Source organism: Cicer arietinum, chromosome 1 (assembly GCF_000331145.2).
Source record: "Cicer arietinum cultivar CDC Frontier isolate Library 1 chromosome 1, Cicar.CDCFrontier_v2.0, whole genome shotgun sequence".
Taxonomy (NCBI): domain Eukaryota; kingdom Viridiplantae; phylum Streptophyta; class Magnoliopsida; order Fabales; family Fabaceae; genus Cicer; species Cicer arietinum.
The window spans coordinates 49,341,848-49,352,157 of record NC_021160.2 but is presented as its reverse complement, the minus strand read 5'-3'; the positions used below and the strand labels follow the sequence as shown (position 1 = coordinate 49,352,157).

General features: G+C 29.1%; 2 protein-coding genes across 4 annotated transcripts; both read right to left on the bottom strand.

Moving 5' to 3' along the window:
- Positions 1-792: 792 nt before the first annotated feature.
- LOC140919057 (equilibrative nucleotide transporter 3-like) lies at positions 793-2,207 on the bottom strand. The gene is made up of 3 exons (XM_073364566.1): positions 2,075-2,207; positions 1,360-1,618; positions 793-1,146 (listed from the first exon to the last, which is right to left on the bottom strand). The coding sequence occupies exons 1-3, from the start codon at positions 2,155-2,157 to the stop codon at positions 1,039-1,041; spliced, it is 450 nt and encodes a 149-aa protein (XP_073220667.1). The 5' UTR covers positions 2,158-2,207; the 3' UTR covers positions 793-1,038.
- Positions 2,208-5,933: 3,726 nt separating this feature from the next.
- On the bottom strand, positions 5,934-9,445 carry LOC101512670 (kinesin-like protein KIN-8A). Of its 3 annotated transcripts, none has more exons than XM_073367785.1 (6): positions 8,828-9,445; positions 8,309-8,582; positions 7,632-7,682; positions 7,459-7,551; positions 7,002-7,367; positions 5,934-6,775 (listed from the first exon to the last, which is right to left on the bottom strand). In XM_073367785.1, the coding sequence occupies exons 1-6, from the start codon at positions 9,295-9,297 to the stop codon at positions 6,137-6,139; spliced, it is 1,893 nt and encodes a 630-aa protein (XP_073223886.1). In that variant the 5' UTR covers positions 9,298-9,445; the 3' UTR covers positions 5,934-6,136. The 3 variants fall into 3 exon arrangements, with proteins under 3 accessions (XP_073223886.1, XP_004487346.1, XP_073223888.1); XM_004487289.4 differs by having other exon boundaries at positions 5,934-6,763; positions 8,828-9,444; XM_073367787.1 differs by lacking the exon at positions 7,632-7,682.
- Positions 9,446-10,310: the final 865 nt, after the last annotated feature.

Genomic DNA, 10,310 nt, shown 5'->3' with positions numbered 1-10,310 from the left:
TTATTATTATTATTATTATTATTATTATTATTATTATTATTATTATTATTATTATTATTATTATTGTTATTGTTATTATTATTATTGTTATTATTATTATTATTATTATTATTATTATTTATTTACTTATTTATTTATTTTTATTTATTTATTTATTTTTTTTATGGTTATCCAAATCAGTTTCAATGATAGATTTTGGTTTAGGGAATAATTTGTGTCTATTTTTTTTTTAAGACATGGAAAGTTCTATTTTTTTTTCTTCTATGAATTGATCTGAATTCTGTATTTTTTTTTAATGGGCCAGATATTTCAATCTAATAAAAATATTATCCAATAAATTTTAAAGTGAACAAATGTTTTAAAGTTGTTTAAAATTTTAAAGATAATAGACGTTATTCGTGAAAATTATAAGTTAATATTTTTTTTCGTCTTAATGAATTTATTGGTTTTAATTTGCAAGTCGAATTTTTAGAAACTCATTTATTTTCTATTATTTTTATCGAACAAATATCAATAAAGTTATTGTCTCAACTCTAAAGACTAAAAAAATCATTAATTAATTAATTTATTAAACATCGTCGAACATTGTTATATTTTTAAATAATAATTTGAGATGATCTTAACATTGCGAATGTCACAAATCTAAATCAGCAAAATAATCGCATATTAATCCTTTAAATTTATTTTTCTTATATTGATTTATTATGTTTTTCTTTTTATATTAGTCCCTTAAATTTGTTATTTTTTATATTAGTTCTATAAATTTCTTTTCTTATATTAATCTTTAAAATCTAAAAAGAAAAAACACTTACATTTTTCTCTTCTTCGTCGTCTTCACTCATGTTCAAAATAAAAATTTAAGATGATTTCTTAGTCATTTTTCATCATCTTAAAAAAGAAACAATATTGAAAATAAATTTGAAATACATACTACATAGTCACTACCTTTATTATTTATGGAAACAATTACAAATACACCCCTGGTGTATTTTTTGTGTCATTGAACCATATCTCGAGAGATAACACCAACTTAAGATTTCACCAACCTTTACCTATCAACCACAACCAGTCTAGTGTCACCCCTGCAAAAATACCTCCAAGTAGAAACAACACCAACAAGTTTCCCAAGGCATTTTGTTCAGGACCCTACAATAAATCAAAACATGAAAATATTAATGTGCCTCAACTTCAATAGGTTTTAAGCATGACCCATCCAACATATATATAGATGCCTAATTAAGGCGAATTTAAAATTTTATTAAAATTATTAAATCTTTTATCAAAATTTATTTTTTAAACATTTTAAATTACAAAATCATTTATTTAATTTTGTTAATTTAATATTGAATATAGTCTCACCTTATAACCTTTGGGTGCAGATGTCATAACACAAACAGTGAGATAGCCATTGGATAGGCCCAAGAATGATGTCAACATTATCATCCAGCCCTGGTCACCATACTTTGCAGTGAAATAAAATGCTGGAACAAGTAAGAAACGACATAGAATTGCTACCGTTGTTAACTTTCGTGACTCCAATTTCAATAATTCAATCAGTGGGATGTATCTTCCTATTAGATCTCCAACATTATACATTGCAATCAACACAAGTGCATACCTTCAATTTTTTTGAAACATAACTGCTCAGTGGTACATATAATTATAATATACACATTACTAAGGAACACACAAATGAATGGAAGAGTTAATTTTTTCTTGAAGAAGAGCTTAAAATAATGCGTGTTGTAGACTTGTATTCACTCTGTTCCATTTCCTTGGTATTTTAAGGTTTTTCAATAAAGATTAGCAAAAAAATCATTTGTTAATGTATATTTTGACCAAAATATTCTTCTCTCTCTCTTTTCTTTTTTAATAAAAAATACTTTTATCTCTATTAATTATTACTCCATTCGAAATGAAATATAAACGAAAATAATATTTGAAATAATGACGTATTTGATCTAAAATTTAAATCACATACATAGATTTGTTAGATACAATTTTTATTTATATTTTATTTTAGAATAATATTAAAATTATCAAAGATTTGAAATAGAGGGAGTAATGAACATACCAAGTTCCTAATTTATGTGCTCCAGTATCTTCAATCAGGAATCCGGGGAAAATTGATAGTGTCAATACATATATTAGGAACATGTCAAGTGAAAATATAGAGACCAAAATTATAATTAAGCAAAAATAATATTATCACCAATTTTAAAAATAATATATTTCATATTCTAAAATAAAATATTAACGCTCTAAAAATACTTTATAATCATTTAACTTTTTTTTAATAATAAATATATAAATTACTAATCTATATTTAAAATGCATTACATATTAACTTGATGCAGGATAGTGTCTGACTTGAAGCTTATGAACAAATAAAAACTCTTCATAATCAATACAATAATACCACTATCAAAACATAAAATATTAAATAATATTCATTAAATAAATAACTTCAAATAAAAAATTAACATTAAAAAATAAAACATAAAGTAAAGACTTAACGAAACTCATGAGAGAAGTACAAAATTAATCTAATACAAGAAGCATTACAATTGTTTTAAAATAAAAATTGTAGGAAAAATATTTGTAGAGAGAAGATAAAGACAAAATTTAGAGAGAAATTAGAAGTAAGAAATGAGAGGAGGAATGATAGAATCATATATAGAGAGAGAAAAAATAGCATTTGTGGCAGATCGAGCATATAGAAGAGCATGTTCAGTTTGTGGCGGCCTTTGCGGCTACAAATTTAAATAAGTTTTTTCTTTAATATTTTTTTGACCGTTTTTTACCGCCAGAAAAGTAAAAATCATCAAAAAAAAATATTTTTGATTTGTGAGCGTTTTTTCAGCCACTAATAACAACCAATTTAAATTTTAGCATTTTGTGAGGATATTTTTGCCTATTAATTTGTGATGGTTTGTTTCAACCACAAAATCTTTCTTAAGATGGCCACAAAACAATGTTATATTTGTAGTGCATTGGAGTGTTATACTAGTAAAGTGGATTGGTTATCCAAGTTTGTTCTCCAACGTAACCACCAACTCCTCTTGGTATACCCGAATCCACAAGGGGGAACTGTTATGTCTGGTCTTGACATATATGTTGTTGTGTTAGCTGAACCAGGTGAATAACACCCCTATAGTTGTTGAGTCGAATAACCAACAATTGGTCTTGTTGTTCCAACTGTTGGGCTCAAGGCTTGTCCTCTAGCATAAGACGTGTTCACTTGTTGAGTGTTGACGTAAGACAAAACTTGTGGCAAACTAATCTGTCCTACTACTTGAGGTAGCCTCTTAGCCATATGTACATATCAAATTGAATATTATCATAATTAAAGTTATCATTGCCATCGACTACCCCCTAGAGTTGGCCATGACAAAATTAATGAGCTGAGAATTCACAAGATGAAAGGTACCTATTGTACGTATAAGATTCCATTGTACCATTAATGGTCCTGATTTTGCAATAATCGACCATAAATTTATAGACAGTGATCATCAATGAGCATATATTTTTACAAAACTCTTGTTGAAGATAGATTCAATTTTATAAAGTAGAATTTAAATATTCGCTTTATAAAATAATAATTATTTAAACTCTATGTTGATTGTCTAAAATGGATTTTCATTTTGCCTCTAGAGAATTGAACTTTTATTCTGCCTCTAGTAGATTGAATTTCAATTTACATATGGTAATAGATATCTTTTTAAATCATTGCACAGTAGAATAAAGAAATCTCCTCTTGTCAAACAACACTAATTATCTACCTCTAGAACGAAATTGTTTTCTTGGTAGTGACATATGTTGATTGTTGGTATTCTAAGACGCTCACTTACTCTCACATGTTGAGTTAAAATTATAATGAATTTGAATTTTTTTTTTAATGACAAAACATTTATTACAATTGTCTTTTTGTATCTTTTTTCAAATTCATTTATTTTATTGTTATACGATGCGGTGAATCTCAGAGAGAGCGTTCTTGGCGATTGGACTTTCTGTTAATTCTCGTGAAATGGGTTTAGACGAAGAAAATATAAAGTGTTTGTCGAGAGACAAAAGTGTTTGTATTATGTAATAGTAGAATATATATATATATATATATATAGCCCAAACCGTGATTCATATTATTATTATTATTATTATTATTATTATTATTATTATTATTATTATTATTATTATTATTATTATTACTATTATTACTATTATTATTATTATTATTATTATTTTTATTTATTTTTTTTATTTCTTAAAACAAATTTCTTTTACTCTTGATCCCTTTGAACGTGAGTCTAAGACCACTTTGATAGATTGTGAGAAATAAATAAGCATATAGTTATTTATGGAGTCAACAATCTAATATGTGGTTCATTGATGGACCACTTTTAAATATAATTAAATTTATTTAAAAAATAATGAAATATCTTGATAAGTTAAAATAATCAAATGTCTAGGAGAGAAATCTATAGTGCAAATTTCTTGGTTTTGAAAGCTTGATTTGATGATTGTTATTCGACCTTTGATTTAAAAAGGGTTAAGAAACTAAATTTGTATTTTAATTGTTGTTGAAAATTTTATAGTTTTGAAAAAGTTAGTAGATTTGAAGTGGTGACTTTGAGAATTTTTAAGTGTTTAAGTTTTAAGAAATAGTTGAAACTTTTAGTGTCATGTAACAAATTTTAAAGAAAGAGATGAGACAAAAAAAAGTCTTATTCTTTTAAGAAAAGTTTGGAAACAAATTTAGTAAGTTGTATTTTTAAAAATACGTGGTTTAGTATCTATCTCCAAATCAATTGATTTTTGAAAATTAAAAATGTTTTTGAAGTGATTCAAATTATTTTTGAACTATGACAAATAGTCTTTGATGTTCTTCAAGAAATTTTTCAAAAGTAAGTGTTGGTGTTTTGTGGTTTAAAATTAGAAGTGCTTCACTTTGATAAATAGTATTAATTAAGTGTATCTTAATATAATATAGGAATTTTTGGCTTGAGTTAGTTGGGGAAAAAGAAAACCCTAGGGGTGGTTTAGGAGTTGGGGCTGAATTGGCGAGGCTTGTTTGGGGTTTTGGCTGAATTGGTGTGGTTTAGGAGTTGAGGCTGAATTGCCATTGCCTCTTCGCAAATATAGATGTTCATGGTTAGTGGCGCTGTAAGCATTAAATACAAATTGTACCGTTGAGTTGTCAATACCCATATGTTTAGATTGTCACTGAAGACCACACGACCCTTGCAAACCTTTGTGGAACTGAAAAAGAATCACTTAACTCCTTTTTAGTTGTTGCTAGTTCGACTAACCCTTAATTTGACAAATAGAGATTCAACTACATTAAATTCAGCTGCTTGTGTGTTAGGCTAACTTAAAATATTTATGGTTGGATGGAGATCCGTTGACTCTAGGAGTAACTTTGGGATGACTTACTCCGCTTAATAATTTAATATAAACGGAGAATTTTACTAATTCAATCGTAGATTATTCAATAATATATTAATGATCAAACACACAAAGTTTTATATAAATATGATATTTATAACTATGCAATCTAGTCACCGATATCTACTTATATTTTTAACAAATTTATTATACATTTATTTGAATTTTTTTAATGAAATGTCCAATAGTTTTAAATTTTTGAAGAGTTAATCTACTAAACAAGAACTTTTGATTTTGGTTAGATTAGTAAAATTCATCGTTTATATTGAATTATTAAGTATTTAAAACTTTATTATACGTTCATTTGAAATTATTTAAAAACATTCAATAGTTTTAAAATTTTAAAAATATTTATAGAGTTGATCTACAAAACAAAAACTTTTGATTTTAAGATTTGATAGTAAAATTCATCGTTTATATTGAATTATTAGACCAAGTAATTCGATCGAGAGTTCCTCGTGGGGTTAGCTAATTTTGGTTTAAACAAATAATAACAATAATAATAATATATTGTATAAGATTCTACAAACTGATAATCATATTGAAATTGAAGAGATGAAATGTTAATATTCCAACTCAAATCAAATCAGAAAAAAATGAATGAAGGAATACAATAAGAAATAAAATAATCACTAAATACAATAAAAAATAAAAAAATCACTAAGTAGTTGTCTCCAAAAGCAACCATCTGGTCCTACTGCTGAAGAAGCGTGGATGAATGTGCAGTAGGTTCAGACATGACATGAGTTCTAGTTTTTCTCCCACCTAATGCACAAAAGCTTCGTTTCATGGCCATTGGTAGTGGTGATTGAAAAAAATGACGTGCACTCTTTGTCCGTATGCTAGACCTGGTTACCACTTTCTCTGTTGTTGCTGCTGTTTTCCGACTTTTTTGTGAAAGCCCGCAAATAACATCATCTTTCTGTTTTATCAGCAAAGAGTGGTCCTTTTCCATTCTCTCTATCTCTGACTCAAGGGATTTTACATTTTGATTAAGTGTTCTGACAATGATGCCTATCTTCTCACCGTTGCACTTGGTCTCTGGAGTGAGATAAATTGCAGTGAAGAAAGAGGGTCTGGTCCATTGCTTTTCATTTGGTTGAACAGGAGTTGGAGGAGTCGAAAGAAGAGATGAAACGAATGGTGGTGTTGAGCAGGAATATGCTGCTAAGGACTGTGCTTCGAGTGTCAAAAGCTTTTGTTGCTGTCGTGCTAGCTGCATTCGCATTTCATGATTCTCCTTCTGCAGCTCAAGTACCAGCTTGGCCTGGTCTGTTCCTGTTTCAGTTACTGGAAATAGATCTTCATTTGCATCATTTGCCTGCATCCATGTCTAACAGATTTCAGTTTCATTATTCAAAATCAACGGAGTGATATATTTGACAGAAGATGAAAAATTCCAAACGAAAAAAAATGTGAACATTATCAAAGGATAAAAACCTACTTGTTATCACTCCATAAACCAAAATATTAATACACATGACGATTTATGACAAAACATTTAGAAAATACTCATACTATTTTGTCAGTGAAATTTTGAAATGGTTAGAGGATTCAACCTTTGTTCGAATCTCCTTGGCTCTATCAGCCCAATGAAGGGTGTTTTGAGTTTCACCAGATGAGAGGTTACTCGGGCTTATGCTAGCAATCATGACAGTGCTGCATGTTCCTCCTAGTGAATCTTTGAGAAGCTGAGTCAATTTTGAATTTCGGTATGGTATATGCTTCTTTCCATCTACAAGAGCATTAATGCAGCAGCTTAGTGCAAGAAGAGATCGGTTAATGTTGGCACCCTCAAGAGATCTAAGTGTTCTTTGATCTGTGGCAAGAGCTCTCTCTGACCCTGCAAGATCAACCAACGAGAGCTTTCCCACACTGTTAATAATATTCATTGCAGCATCTCTAACTTGGTATTCAACAACAACCTATATGTAACAAATAAACTAAGCACAAGTCACAATCACAGCATATAAGGGTTTTTGCATCATTTTCTGTAAACAACCTTCAAAAGAGTACCTGCAAGACAGCATGGGAACGTGAAGATGTTTCATTTGCACAAGTTGGTTCTGTAGTTCTGTTATGATTTCCTTGCTGAAGCAATGTCATCACCTGAAGCAGCAAAAGCAAATAAAAACTCAAAAAATTCATACAGCAGTCTTCCAATATACTAGAATGGTTCAGAGTATTACTTCATCAGTAGAGTAAACTCTGTATTGTGTAAGACCAGCTGCCACAATCCCCTAAAATATAGTTAGACAAGGGACGATCAGATTGTGATTTAATGGGATGCAGCGAAAACAAGAATTCTTCACAACAAACAAAAATTCATTTTTCATATATTTAATCTGGCTGGAGGGGCTAGTAGGTGAAGAATTGAAATAATATTAATCAGCAGGTATTTAAATTAAACTACAAGGTTCCTCATTAAGACTAATGAGCTAAGTATTAATGCCTACAAGGAAAAATAAGTTCTTATTCCTTTCACCTAGTAGTATAGATGGCCCCTAAAAAACATACTAGTAAACATGAGCTAAATGTATTAAATTTCCCATGCTGATGTATTGCCGCAGTTGTGGTTGAAATGCAGTTATTGTGGCCTAATGCAAAACAATGCAATCTACAATTACAGCTTGATATGTGACTCAGTATACATGAACTTTGAATGCTTATCAAAATATTATCATATCTGTGTAAATTGACTGTACCTATGTACTTGCATCAAGATATACTATTGAAAAATCATTCAATTTATTTCAAAGTCATGTATGTAGTGACAGGTACCATAACATGCACAAATTATCAGTAACATTTCTCTTGAACATGGCTAATTTTCTTTTAAAATTACAATTAAGATAAGAAAGTGGACCTGTTTATCTTCTCTCAAAACCAGAGATCTTCCAGGTGAAATCAAATCTCTTACAGTTTCATTATAAACCTCAAGATAGGACAGATGAACAGCATGGTTTCCATCACAACTTCTCGTCTTGATTTTACGGAAAAGATCCTTAATTGCCAACACCATCACCCCAGGGCTCTCCACTGTACCAAGCATTGTGTAAGTTTTTCCAGCTCCAGTGGCACCATAACAGAAAACTGTCCCATTCCTCCCTTGTAGAACTCCTTCCACAAGTTCTGAGGTTCTGAAAATGCAATGTAAACAAGTTTAAAAACCATACACCAAATAATAACATTATGATGCGAAGGCACTGATAAAACTTCATAAGAGTTTGAAAAAAAGTTTCCATATAAAAACCCAATATTGGAAGAGAATCCAATAAGACATATTTAATTTAATAATGATATACTATATTTATAGGAAAGCCAAATTTAGGAAAATTATGAATGAAGAGAATGTGAATGTGGTGGTATAGAGAAGAGAACTCACGAGGTGGAATAAACTTCCTGTTGAGTAGCTGAATCAGGAAAGCAAGCATCAAAGGTGAAATGACGTCCACGAATTCTCTTCAACCTCAAGTAATCGTTAGGATTAACGAATTCGGTCAAATAAACGTCACGGGGATTCACGATCCTTACGCAACACCTCGAACCCGCTTCCTTTTCCTTCTTCGAAATTGGTCTCACTCTCACAAACACCGTTACTCTGTTCCCTGTTTTCTCCGTTTCCGGCAACGACAGCTTCCGAGCCACCACACGGTTCTTGGAAGAAGGGTTCTTGGGAGGTAAAAGGTTTTTTTGTTTGAACAACAGTGTTAGGGGTTTCAATTTCTTCTTTAAACTTTGATGTGGATTTGAATCGTTCATTGTTTGAGAACGAGTTGACACTGGCATTGAAACGTTTCTTGCAATTTGTTCGTAAAGTTGAGGAGTTTTTGGTTGGTCTAGGAGAGAATCCATAGTACAAATTTCTTGGTTTTGAAAGCTTGATTTGATGATTGTTACAAGATGCGATCAATCTTAGAGAGAGTTGGAGATTGTATTTTCTAGTAATGTTTATGAAATGGGTTTAGATGAAAATAGAAAGTGTTTCCGGAATAAGGTAAGTGTTTGTATTATATAAGTCTCAAATATATATAGCCCAAAAGTGTATATATTATTATATATTATTATTATTATTATTATTATTATTATTATTATTATTATTATTATTATTATTATTATTATTATTATTATTATTATTATTATTATTATACTTAAAAGAAACAGAAATGGTTATATAACCTATCAACAAATATAACGTCCTTATCTTTTGAGTTTCCACGTCTACCACGCGTCCGGATTGGGCCCTCAATTTAATTTTAAACACAAATTTCTTACTTCTTTTAATTTCATTTAATATATGTCATTATTTTAAATAAAATAAAAAATCAACTCTGTGTTATCACTAAATAAATAAATCAGATAGTGTCTCCTTTTCAATTGGGATAATTTAATTTCACTTCTATGTGTTGATACAATTAACTCAATTCTAAAATAAATATACTCGTTGTAAACAAATAATAATAATTAAAATTAATTATTTAATTTTAATTTAAAATTCGATATATTAATTTTAATCATAAATTTTATTTATATTTTATTTTAGATAAAATATATTTTTCTATATATTGAAGATAATTAAATGCATTTAATAGTTTAAAGTTTATGTAAAAAATTAATACATGTACCAATATATTTCTAATTAACGGTCTTCTTTTTACGATATTAAAAAATTATTTAATGTAATGATTTTTTTGGAACAATGATATTAAAGAATAGATTGGTTGACTGTTGTACCAATCAAAGCAAATATTTTTATGTTTATAATTAAAGTTGGACGGAATACACATCTGATGGAACCTCAATTCATAATCCATGGAAACTTAAAACTTTAAAATTGTTGTTACACCCTTTCCAACGAAAGATGTGAC

Excerpts from the sequence above, each read along its gene's own strand:
- LOC140919057 (XM_073364566.1), bottom strand. The coding sequence starts at position 2,157 with ATGTTCCTAATATATGTATTGACACTATCAATTTTCCCCGGATTCCTG. Across the intron at positions 1,619-2,074 it reads GCACATAAATTAGGAACTTG|GTATGCACTTGTGTTGATTG; the intron begins GTATGTTCATTA and ends AAAAAATTGAAG. Across the intron at positions 1,147-1,359 it reads CTGCACCCAAAGGTTATAAG|GGTCCTGAACAAAATGCCTT; the intron begins GTGAGACTATAT and ends GATTTATTGTAG.
- LOC101512670 (XM_073367785.1), bottom strand. The coding sequence starts at position 9,297 with ATGGATTCTCTCCTAGACCAACCAAAAACTCCTCAACTTTACGAACAA. Across the intron at positions 8,583-8,827 it reads CAGGAAGTTTATTCCACCTC|AACCTCAGAACTTGTGGAAG; the intron begins GTGAGTTCTCTT and ends TTGCATTTTCAG. Across the intron at positions 7,683-8,308 it reads TTTTGAGAGAAGATAAACAG|GGGATTGTGGCAGCTGGTCT; the intron begins GTCCACTTTCTT and ends ACTATATTTTAG.